At 39.9% G+C, this 13,104-nt stretch overlaps 1 protein-coding gene across 1 annotated transcript in view; it reads left to right on the plus strand.

Annotated features, from left to right (window-relative positions):
• Nucleotides 1-6,128: 6,128 nt before the first annotated feature.
• LOC136126874 (uncharacterized) overlaps nt 6,129-13,104 on the plus strand; it is a 32,655-nt gene continuing 25,679 nt past the window's right edge. Inside the window, 1 exon segment of the mRNA XM_065882348.1 lies at nt 6,129-6,198. Coding sequence (XP_065738420.1) covers nt 6,129-6,198 — 70 coding nt within the window.

Here is a 13,104-nt window from a genome sequence, read left to right on the forward strand (position 1 = left end):
TTTGTTTATTCTTAAAATCTGTTGCTATATTATGAGTCTCAGAAATCCAAAGTCATGGCTCCTGGGAGCTCTAATAAGACAGGGAGCAAAAGAGGAGCCCAGGATGCTGGAGGTATTGTGATTAAAACAACATTCAGGTGGCAAATGGCTCCCGTTCAGCAGGGGTATCCGTCTGCTGGACAGCAGCTCCGTGAAGAATGTACTGCAAGTCGCCGTATGGATGAAAGGCTCTTGCTGCTACAGCCAGGAGTCAGTGCTGTGTCTCTGAGGAGGGAGAGCCAAATTCAGGACACTGGTCCACAAAAGAACTCCAAGCTCCACGTAATATCAAAATCTCCCAGAGATCTCCATCTCAACAACAACACCCAGCTTCACTCAACGACCAGCAAGCTACAGTGCTGGACACCCTATGCCAAACAACTAGCAAGACAGGAACACAACCTCACCGATTAGCAGAGAGGCTGTCTAAAGTCATAATAAGTCCACAGACACCCCAAAACACATCACCAGACGTGGATCTGTCCACCAGAAAGACAAGATCCAGCCTCATTCACCAGAACACAGGCACTAGTGCGCTCTACCAGGAAACCTACACAACACACTGAACCAACTTTAGCCACTGGGGACAGACACCAAAAACAGCGGGAACTATGAACCTGCAGCCTGCAAAAAGGAGACCCCAAACACAGTAAGATAAGCAAAATGAGAAGACAGAAAAACACACAGCAGATGAAGGAGCAAGATAAAAATGCACCAGACCTAACAAATGAAGGGGAAATAGGCAGTCTACCTGAAAAAGAATTCAGAATAATGATAGTAAAGATGATCTAAAATCTTGGAAATAGAACAGACAAAATGCAAGAAACATTTAACAAGGACCTAGAAGAACTAAAGATGAAACAAGCAATGATGAACAACAGAATAAATGAAATTAAAAATACTCTAGGTGGGATCAATAGCAAAATAACTGAGACAGAAGAACAGATAAGTGACCTGTAAGATAAAATAGTGGAAATAACTACTGCAGAGCAGAGTAAAGGAAAATGAATGAAAAGAACTGAGGACAGTCTCAGAGACGTCTGGGACAACATTAAACGCACCAACATTCGAATTATTAGGGTTCCAAAAGAAGAAGAGGAAAAAGAAGGGGACTGAGAAAATATTTGAAGAAATTATAGTTGAAAACTTCCCTAACATGGGAAAGGAAATAGTTAATCAAGTCCAGGAAGCACAGAGAGTCCCATACAGGATAAATTCAAGGAGAATTATGCCAAGACACATATCAAACTGTCAAAAATTAAATACAAAGAAAGCATATTAAAAGCAGCAAGGGAAAAACAAGAAAGCACACAAGGGAATCCCCATAAGGTTAACAGCTGATCTCTCAGCAGAAACTCTGCAAGCCAGAAGAGACTGCCAGGACATATTTAAAGTGATGAAGGAGAAAAACCTGCAACCAAGATTACTCTAACCAGCAAGGATCTCATTCAGATTTCATGGAGAAATTAAAACCTTTACAGACAAGCAAAAGCTGAGAGAGTTCAGCACCACCAAACCAGCATTACAACAAATGCTAAAGGATCTTCTCTAGGCAAGAAACACAATGGAAGGAAAAGACCTACAATAACAAACACAAAACAATTAAGAAAATGGGAACAGGAACATACATATCAATAATTACCTTAAATGTAAATGGATTAAATGCTCCCACCAAAAGACATAGACTGGCTGAATGGATACAAAAACAAAACTCATATATATGCTGTCTACAAGAGACCCACTTCAGACCTAGAGACACATACAGACTGAAAGTAAGGAGATAGAAAAAGATATTCCATGCAAATGGAAACCAAAAGAAAGCTGGAGTAGCAATTCTCATAACAGACAAAATAGACTTTAATATAAGACTATTAGAACAGACAAAGAAGGACACTACATAATGATCAAGGGATCAGTCCACGAAGAAGATATTACAATTGTAAATATTTATGTACCTAACATGGGAGCACCTCAATACATAAGGCAAATACTAACAGCAATAAAAGGGGAAATCGACAGTAACACATTCATAGTAGGGGCCTTTAACAGCCCACTTTCACCAATGGACAGATCATCCAAAATGAAAATAAATAAGGAAACACAAGCTTTAAATGATACATTAAACAAGATGAACTTAATTGATATTTATAGGATATTCCATCCCAAAACAAGAGAATACACATTCTTCTCAAGTGCTCATGGAAAATTCTCCAGGATAGATCATATCGTGGGTCACAAATCAAGTCCTGAGAAATTTAAGACAATTGAAATTGTATCAAGTATCTTTTCTGATGACAATGCTATGAGTCTAGATATCAACTGCAGGAAAAGATCTGTAAAAAGTACAAACACATGGAGGCTAAACAATACACTACTTAATAGCAAAGTGATCACTGGAGAAATCAAAGAGGAAATCAAAAAACACCTAGAAACAAATGACAATGGAGACACGACGACCCAAAACCTAAGGGATGCAGCAAAAGCAGTTCTAAGAAGGAAGTTTATAGCAATACAATCCTACTTTAAGAAACAGGAAACATCTCGAATAAAAAACCTAAACTTGCACCTAAAGCAATTAGAGAAACAAGAACAAAAATACCCCAAAGTTAGAAGGAAAGAAATCATAAAGATCAGATCAGAAATAAATGAAAAAGAAATGAAGGAAATGATAGCAAACATAAATAAAACTAAAACCTGGTTCTTTGAGAAGATAAACAAAATTGATAAACCACTAGCCAGACTCATCAAAAAAAAAAAAAAAAAGGGAGAAGACTCAAATCAACAGAATTAGAAATGAAAAAGGAGAAGTAACAAATTACACTGCAGAAATACAAAAGATCATGAGAGATTACTACAAGCAACTCTATGCCAATAAAATGGACAACCTGGAAGATATGAACAAATTCTTAGAAATGCACAATGTGGCAAGACTGAATCAGGAAGAAATAGAAAATATGAACAGACCAATCATAAGCACTGAAATTGAAACTGTGATTAAAAATCTTCCAACAACAAAAGCCCAGGACTAGATAGCTTCACAGGCGAATTCTATCAAACATTTAGAGAAGAGCTATCACCTATCCTACTCAAACTCTTCTAAAATATAGCAGAGGGAGGAACACTCTCAAACTCATTCTATGAGGTCACCATCACCCTGATACAAAAACCAGACAAGAATGTCACAAGGAAAGAAAACTACAGGCCAATATCACTGATGAATATAGATGCAAAAATCATCAACAAAATACTAGCAAACAGAATCCAACACCACATTAAGAGGATCATACAACATGATCAAGTGAGGTTTATTCTAGGAATGCAAGAATTCTTCAATATATGCAAATCAATCAATGTGATACCCCATATTAACAAATTGAAGGAGAAAAACCATATGGTCATCTCAATAGATGCAGAGACAGCTTTCAACAAAATTCAACACCCATTTATGATAAAAACCCTGCAGAAAGTATGCATAGAGGGAACGTTCCTCAGCATAATAAAGGCCATATATGACAAACTCACAGCCAACATTGTCCTCAATGGTGAAAAACTGAAAGCGTTTCCACTAAGATCAGGAAAAAGACAAGGTTGCCCACTCTCACCACTATTATTCAACATAGTATTGGAAGTTTTAGCCACAGCAATCAGAGAAGAAAAGGAAATAAAAGGTATCCAAATTAGAAAAGAAGAAGTGAAGTTGTCACCGTTTGCAGATGACATGATACTATACATAGAGAATCCTAAAGATGCTACCAGGAAACTACTAGAGCTAATCAATGAATTTGGTAAAGTAGCAGGATACAAAACTAATGCACAGAAAACTCTGGCATTCTTATACACTAATGATGAAAAATCTGAAAATGAAATCAAGAAAACACTCCCATTTACCATTGCAAGAAAAAGAATAAAATATCTAGGAATAAACCTACCTACGGAGAAAAAAGACCTGTATGCAGAAAATTATAAGACACTGCTGAAAGAAATTAAAGATGATACAAATAGATGGAGAGATATACCATGTTCTTGGATTGGAAGAAGCAACATTGTGAAAATGACTCTACTACCCAAAGCAATCTACAGATTCAATGCAATCCCTATCAACCTACCACTGGCATTTTTCACAGAACTAGAACAAAAAATATCACAATTTGTATGGAAACACCAAAGATCCCAAATAGCAAAAGCAATCTTGAGAACGAAAAATGGACCTGGAGGAATCAGTCTCCCTGACTTCAAACTATACTACAAAGCTACAGTAATCAAGACACTATGGTACTGGCACAAAAACAGGAATATAGATCAGAGGAACAGGATAGAAAGCCCAGAGGTAAACCCACGCACATATGGTCACCTTATCTCTAATAAAGGAGGCAGGAATGTACAGTGGAGAAAGGACAGCCTCTTCAATAAATGGTGCTGGGAAAACTGGACAGGTACATGTGAAAGTATGGGATTAGATCACTCCCTAACACCATACACAAAAATAAGCTCCAAATGGATTAAGGACCTAAATGTAAGGCCAGAAACTATCTAACTCTTAGAGGAAAACATAGGCCGAACACTCTATGACATAAATCACAACAAGATCCTTTTTGACCCACTTCCTAGAGAAATGGAAATAAAAACAAAAATAAACAAATGGGACCTAATGAAACTGCAATGCTTTTGCACAGCAAAGGAAACCATAGACAAGACTAAAAGACAATCCTCAGAATGGGAGAAAATATTTGCAAATGAAGCAACTGACAAAGGATTAATCTCCAAAATTCACAAGCAGTTCATGCAGCTCAATAACAAAAAAACAAAGAACCCAATTCAAAAATGGGCAGAAGACCTAAATAGTCATTTCTCCAAAGAAGATATACATACTGCCAACAAACACATGAAAGAATGATCAACATCATTAATCATTAGGGAAATGCAAATCATAAGTACCATGAGATATCATCTCACACCAGTCAGAATGGCCATCAGTGAAAAATCTATAAACAATAAATGCTGGAGAGGGTGTGGAGAAAAGGGAACACTCTTGCACTGCTGGTGGGAATATGAATTGGTACAGCCACTATGGAGAACAGTATGGAGGTTCCTTAAAAAACTACAAATAGAACTACCATATGCCCCAGCAATCCCACTACTGGAATATACCCTGAGAAAACCATAATTCAAAAAGAGTCATGTACCAAAATGTTCATTGCAGCTCTATTTACAATAGACAGGACATGGAAGCAACCTAAGTGTCCATCAACAGATGAATGGATAAAGATGATGCGGCACATATGTACAATGGAATATTACTCAGCTATAAAAAGAAACAAAATTGAGCTATTTGTAATGAGGTGGATAGACCTAGAGTCTTCATACAAGTGAAATAAGTCAGAAAGAGAAAGACAAATACCATATGCTAACACATATATATGGAATTTAAGGGAAAAAAAGTCATGAAAAACCTAGGGGTAAGACAGGAATAAAGACACAGACCTACTAGAGAATGGACTTGAGGATATGGGGAGGGGGAAGGGTAAGCTGTGACAAAGTGAGAGAGTAGCATGGACATATATACACTACCAAATGTAAAATAGATAGCTAGTGGGAAGCAGCCGCATAGCACAGGGAGATTAGCTCGGTGCTCTGTGACCACCTAGAGGGGTGGGATAGGGAGGGTGGGAGGGAGGGAGACGCAAGAAGGAAGAGATATGGAAACATATGTCTATGTATAACTGTTTCACTTTGTTATAACGTAGAAACCAACACACCATTGTAAAGCAATTATATTCCAATAAAAATGTTTAAAACAAACAAATAAATAAATAAATATATTTTTTTTTAATTAACAAGAAAACCACGTTCACACAGCAGCTTACCTCATGGCAGGGGACTGCCCAAGTCAGGTGCTACCAGACTTTCCAGTCACTGTCAGGTAATAAGCCTGGAAGAATAGAACAAGGGGAAAGAAGTGATCTAAACAGTTTGTCTCTAACTGTTGAAGAACAGCAAAGTTGGTCAATATCAACCCTGAATATCCAGTGCAGCTTAATGGTCAGAACACTTGACTCCATTATCTTGCACATGTGGAACTGTCAGGAGACATGACCCTCGTGGCCCTAGAGCTGGAGGAAAGTCCTTCTCTCATCATCAGAAACCAGGCCAAACAGGGAGGTAAAGCATTTCTCACATCTGCCCCACCCTACGGCAGCAGGATCGTTGTGAGCTAAGACCTTGGAAGAAATAGCTGCAGCAGTTTCAGCCCAGAGGGGCTCACGGGGCCTGAGTCTGGTCACATGAGAGCTCCTCGAAGTTGACAACTCTGGTCACCATGAGCCAGGCCCCTTTGCCCTCAGAACCAGACACTTGGCTTAGTCTTCAACCAAGCTTGCAGCCCCCCCCCCCCGACCAGGGCTGCCCAATCCCACAGAGGTTCAGAGCCTGGGCCCTCAAAGTGTGGTCCTCACAGGAGGAGCAACACCACTGCCTGGTATTCCCAGTGAACCCGAATCCACATTCTAACAAGACCCCTTGGCCATTGGCTTTCACAGTAAAGTGTGAGGAGTACTGCTCTGCTTCCTAGGCTAAGGCTGAGAAATTTGGGGTATGGAAGGAGGTGAAGGACAAAGGAAAGGACAGAAAGAGAAGCAGAGGTAGAAGTGTCCAGATATGAAATCAGACTGCCTTTCAGTGGTTTAAGCCAAGCCTGCAGAAGGGCTATGAGAATGTAAAACTTGCTTTTGATCAGATACTGTATCTCAGAAATTTCCATTTTTGATCAGTGTGTTCCTGAGTGTTTGTGTGAATTTGATAAGCTAGGACTTCTAGGCAGTAAACAAAATATTCCACTACATTCCAGGAAGCCAAACAGCAGCCAGTGAACAAACAGTTACAAGAAATCAATGAACAAACCAGAAATTAGATTTCCATCCCAGAAAGACTGCCACCCTCATTTTGATAGTTCAGGGTGCTCTCCCACACCCTCTATTGCCTCACTGACCCTGAGTGAGTCCCCAACCCTAATTCCTTCACGTCTGAGCTGAGAACATGTATCAATAGATAGATCACTGCCCTCCAGTAAAAGGATCGATCAATCACAATGTAGAACTTACCACTAACCATTTGGCACTAGTTTAATTATAAAGATGTTTCTTTCATTGGTGAGACAACTTTTTGAAGACATTCTTAGTCACTCAACTGAAGCTTTAAGGTAAGTAAACAATTTTAAAATAGATGAATAGTTTGTTTCTTTGATCTCTTTACCCAAGGCAACTCCTGGTATCTTCAAGTGAGCATAAATCCCAGAAGTCTTGGTTAATCACCAAGCTGGGAAAGTGTCACAGCTCTCACTAATCCTGTGCAGCCCTGGGCCGAAGCTGGCCTTCAGAGGCAAGTGAGGCTGATGAAGCAGTCAGGATGCAGGGTCAAATCTGTGAGAGGAAAGGTGGACATTCATGTTCACTGTCCTCTGGGCTGTGCCCAACACAGCCACGCTATAGCTGGGTGTGTTGTGACCCAGAGGAGAGGGGTTACCCCCGCATAGGAACAGCAAAGGTATCTGCCCTGCAGATGTAAACAGATGGGAGAACATGGGATTTTTGGAAATCAGATTTATGTGTGATTCTTATTTTATTCCCTATGGGTTTTTTTTTTTCCATAAGAAATATAAGTTAGGGGTTTTTCAAGATGGTGGAAGAGTAGGAGGATGTGGAGTTCATCTCTCCCCACAAACTCATCAAGAATACATCTACAAATGGAACAGTTCTCACAGAGCACCTGCTGAATGCTAGCAGAGAACCGCACACACCTAAAAGAACATGAAAGATCCCCATGTAACTGGGTAGGACAAAAGGAAGAGGAGAGGAAGCAGGATGGGACCTGAGCCCCTGGCAGGGAGCTGAAGGAGAAGAGAGGTTCCAGCATCTGGAGAAGCCCCTCACCGGTGGGGAGTTCAGCTGGGACAGAGGGGGAGCTTCAGGGGCTTGGAGAGCCCAGCAACTGGTCTATGGCAGGCAGAACAGAGTGAGACTTACACAGATGGTCCAGGCCACAGCCCTGTGTGCCCCAGCCTGAGACGGTGTCCACCAGTGCACACAGGGGCTGGGTGCTGCAACGTGGGGCTTGGAGAGTAGACCCGGGGGAAGTACTTCTGTTGGCTGTGAGGATCTCTGCAACTGGGAATGCTAGTGGAGAAAACCCGGACCACCACAGAAGAAAAGTGCCCTTGTTGAGTGATGTGCAAATAGCAGGGCCACCACCACAGCCTCTCTCCTCACTCTCCAGCCCCTTCCTCCATGGGTGCTAGGGCAGACACCTGCCACAGCAGGCTTGCACAACCCCAGTCATCGCCTCCTCTGTCCTCTTCCCCCAGCCTGGGTGACACGCTCGCCCTGATCACCACCTGACAGGCCCTCACATTCCAATCGCTACCCAGCACCCTCCTGCCCAGGTGGCCTGATCGCCCCAATCTCCACCTTGGCTCCTTCCTGCCTGATGGGCTCATGGGCTCTGGCAACCTCTGGAGCAAACTCTGGTGGGAGGAACACACATAGAGGTGGGACAGAAACCACAGCTGACCCCCAGGGGCTGTGTGACTAAGGAAGAAGAGCTGAAATCTCTCCTCGTGGCTCAGCCAACCATAGAGTTACACCTCCACTGACAGCTTCCTAAATTCAGCACCTGTGAAACATCCAAAAGGACAAGTGCTCCTGCAGCTGAGACAGGTCTTGCTTTAGCAGCTGTGGGCTTTGTGGACATGTACATGTAGGAGCTGGGCCAGGCCAGAGTCTGAGCTGCCTCCATAGTTCCCACAGCAGGTCCAGAGGAGTTATTGGTAATGAGGTGGATAGACCTGGGACCTGACCTCACTGTATTTGCATCAGTGCCCTGATGAAAACAATGCCTGAGAGTCACCAGGGCCAATTGCTGGCATAACCACAGTAAGAGTCGGACTGAGAGCAGAGCCCACACAATTGGTGAAAAGAGACACAACAGATCACATTCACAGGTGAACAGCTCTAGAAGAGGAATACTCAGTGGCTTCTCTCCCAGTAGGAGTGATCCAATCCTGCCTACCTCACAGCACAGATCAGAAACACAGCTAAGAAACAGATCTTGGGGGCTCTACTCCATCAACTAGGGAACAGACCCACCCCTGACAGGGCAGTGACAACCACAGAGCAAAGGGGAGGACCTGCTCAATATCCAGTGCAGGTTCTGGTCACCACAACACGAGTCAAACCCCCTATCAAGGAGATAATGACACAAGCCTCTGGACCAACCTCATCCACCACAGGTCAGACACCAGAAGCAAGAGGAACAACAATCCTGCAGCCAACAGAAAGGAGAATACAAACACAGTAAGTGTGACAAAATGAGAAGACAAATAAATATCTTGCAGATGAAGGAGAAAGATAAAAATCTACAAGAACAACTAAATGCAGAGGAGATAGGCAATTTATCTGAAAAAAATTCAGAGTCATGACAGTAAAGATGATCCAAGATCTCAGAAAAAGATTGGAGGCATGGATTAAGAAGACACAAGAGATGTTTAACAAAGACCTAGAAGAACTAAAGAACAAACAGAGATGAACAATACAATAACTGAAATAGAAAATATGCTAGAAGGAAGCAATAGCAGAATAACTGAGGAAGAAGTACAGATAAGTGAACTGGAAGACAGAATGGTGGAGATCTCTGCCAAGGGACCAAATAAAGCAAAAAAGAATGTAAAGAAATGAGGACAGTCTCAGAGACCTCTGGGATAATATTAAACTCATCAACATTTGAATTATAGGGGTCCCAAAAGAAGAAAAAGAGAAAGGGCCTGAGAAAATATTTGAATAGATTATAGACAAGTGCACACGGAACATTCTCCAAGATAGATCATATCTTGGGTCACAAATCAAGCCTCAGAAAATTTAAGAAAATTGAAATCATATCAAGCACCTTTTCCGACCACAATGCTATGAGATTAAACATCAATTACAGGAAAAAGCTGTAAAAAACACAAACACATGGAGGCTAAACAGTGTGCTACTAAATAACCAAGAGATCACTGAAGAAATCAAAAAGGACCTCAAAAAATACCTAAAGAAAAATGACAATGAAAACATGATGATCCAAAACCTACGGGATGCAGCAAAGCAGTTCTAAGAGGACGTTTATAGCAATACAATCTTACCTCAAGAAACAAGAAAAATCTCAAATAAAGAAAGTAACCTTACACCTAAAGCTGGAAAAAAAAGAACAAAAAAACTCAACATTAGTAGAGGAAAGAAACCATAAAGATCAGAGCAGAAATAAATGAAATACAAAGAAAACAATAGCAAAAATCAATGAAACTAAAAGCTAGTTCTTTGAAAAGTTAAACAAAATTGATAAACTTTTAGACTTATCAAGAAAAAAAGACAGAGGACTCAAATCATAAAATTAGAATGAAAAAGGAGAAGTTACAACAGACATCACAGAAATATGAAGGATCATAAGAGACTACTACAAGCAACTATTCACCAATATAATGGACAACCTAGAAGCAATGGACAAATTCTTAGAAAGGTACAACTTTCTAAGACTGAACCAGAAAGAAACAGAAAATATAAACAGACCAATCACAAGTAATGAAATTGAAACTGTGACTTAAAATCTTCCAACAAACAAAAGTCCAGGGCCAGATGGATTTACAGGCTAATTCTATCAAACATTTAGAGAAGAGTTAACACCTACCTTTCTGAAACTCTTCAAAAAAAATTGCAGAGGAAGGAACACTCCCAAGCTCATTCTACAAGGCCACCATCACCCTGATGCCAAAACTGGAAAAAAATATCCACACAAAAGACAATTACAGGCCAATATCACTGATGAACATAGACTCAAAAATTCTCAACAAAATAGTAGCAAATTGAACCCAACAACACATGGATCATACACTATGATCAAGTGGGATTCATCTCAGGGAGGCAAGGGTTTTTCAATGTCCACAAATCAAATGGTGTGATACACCACATCAATACATTGAAAAATAAAAACCATATGATCATCTCAATAGATGCAGAAAAAGCTTTTGACAAAATTCAACACCCATTCATGATAAAAACTCCAGAAAGTGGGCATAGAAGGAGACTTCCTCAACATAATAAAAGCCATATATGACAAACCCACAGCAAACATCATTCTCAACGGTGAAAAATGGAAAGCATTTCCTCTAAGATCAGGAATAAGACAAGGGTGTCCACTCTTGCCACTATTATTCAACATAGTTTTGGAAGTTCTAGCCATGGCAATCAGAGAATAAAAAGAAATAAAAAGAATCCAAATCAGAAAAGAAGAAGTAAAACTATCACTGTTTGCATATGACATGAAAATACATAGAAAATCTTAACGATGCTCCCAGAAAACTACTAGAGCTCATCAGTGAATCTGGTAAAGTTGCAGGATACAAAATTAATGCACAGACCCTATACAATGAAAGATAAGAAAGAGAAATCAAAGAAACAATCCCATTTACCATCTTATCTAAAAGAATGAAATACCTAGGAATAAACCTACCTAAGGTGGCAAAAGACCTGCACTCAGAAAACTATAAGATACTGATGAAAGAAAAAGAAGATGACACAAACAGATGGAGAGATATATCATGTTCTTGGACTGGAAGAATCAATATTATCAAAATGACTCTACTACCAAAAGCAATCTACAGATTCAATGCAATCCCTATCAAATCACCAAGGGCACTTTTCACAGAATTAGAAGAAAAAAATTTACAATTTGTATGGAAACACAAAAGACCATGAATAGCCAAAGCAATCTCGTGAAAGAAAAATGGAGTTGGAAGAATCAGGCTCCCTGACTTCAGGCTATGCTACAAAGCTACAGTCATCAAAACAGTATGGTGCTGGCACCAAAACAAAAATACAGATCAATGGAACAGGATAGAAAGTCCAGAGATAAACCCACACACCTATGGTCACCTAATCTCTGACAAAGGAAGGAAGAATATACAATGGAGAAAAGACAGTCTCTTCAATAAGTTGTGCTGGGAAAACTGGACAGCTACATGTAAAAGAATAAAATTAGCACACTCCCTAACACCATACACAAAAATAAACTCAAAATGGATTAAACATCTAAATGGAAGGTCAGATACTATAAAACTCTTAAGGGAAAACATAAGCAGAACACTCTTTGACATAAATTGCAGCAAGATATTTTTTGATCCACCTCCTAATGAAAACAAAAATAAACAAATGTAACCTAATTAAACTTAAGCTTTTGCACAGCAAAGGAAACAATAAACAAAACAAAAAGGCAGTCCTCAGAATAGGAGAAAATATTTTCAAGTGAAGCAACCAACAAGGGATTAATCTCCAAAATATACAAACAGCTTATGCATCTCAATATCAAAAAAAAAACAATGCAATCAAAAAATGGGTGGAAGCTCTAAATAGATATTTCTCCAAAGAAGACATACAGATGGCTAAAAAGCACAGTGAAAAGATACTCAACATCATTAATTATTAGAGAAATGCAAGTCAAAATCTACAATGAGGTATCACCTCACAACGGTCAGAATGGCCATCATCAAAAATCTACAAACAATAAATGCTGGAGAGGGTGTGGAGAAAATGGAACCCTCTTGCACTGTTGGTGGGAATGTAAACTGGTACAGCCACTTGGAAAACAGTATCGAGGTTGCTTAAAAAACTAAAAATAGAGCTACCATATGATACAGCAATCCCACTCCTGAGCATATATCCAGAGAAAACCATAATTCGAAAAGATACATGCACCCCAATGTTCATTGCAGCACTATTTACAATAGCCAGGACATGGAAGAAACCTAAATGTCTATCAGCAGATGGATGGATAAAGAAGATGTGGTACATATATACAATGGAATGTTACTCAGCCATAGAAAAGAATGAAATAATGCCATTTGCAGTGACATGGATGTACCTAGAGATTGTCATACTGAGTGAGGTGAGACAAAAACAAATATCATATAATATTGTTTATATGTGGAATCTGAAAAAAAGGGTACAACTGCACTTATCTACAAAACAGGAATAGAGTTACAGATGT

The sequence above is a fragment of the Phocoena phocoena genome, chromosome 8 (assembly GCF_963924675.1).
Source record: "Phocoena phocoena chromosome 8, mPhoPho1.1, whole genome shotgun sequence".
In the NCBI taxonomy this organism is placed as follows: Eukaryota; Metazoa; Chordata; class Mammalia; order Artiodactyla; family Phocoenidae; genus Phocoena; species Phocoena phocoena.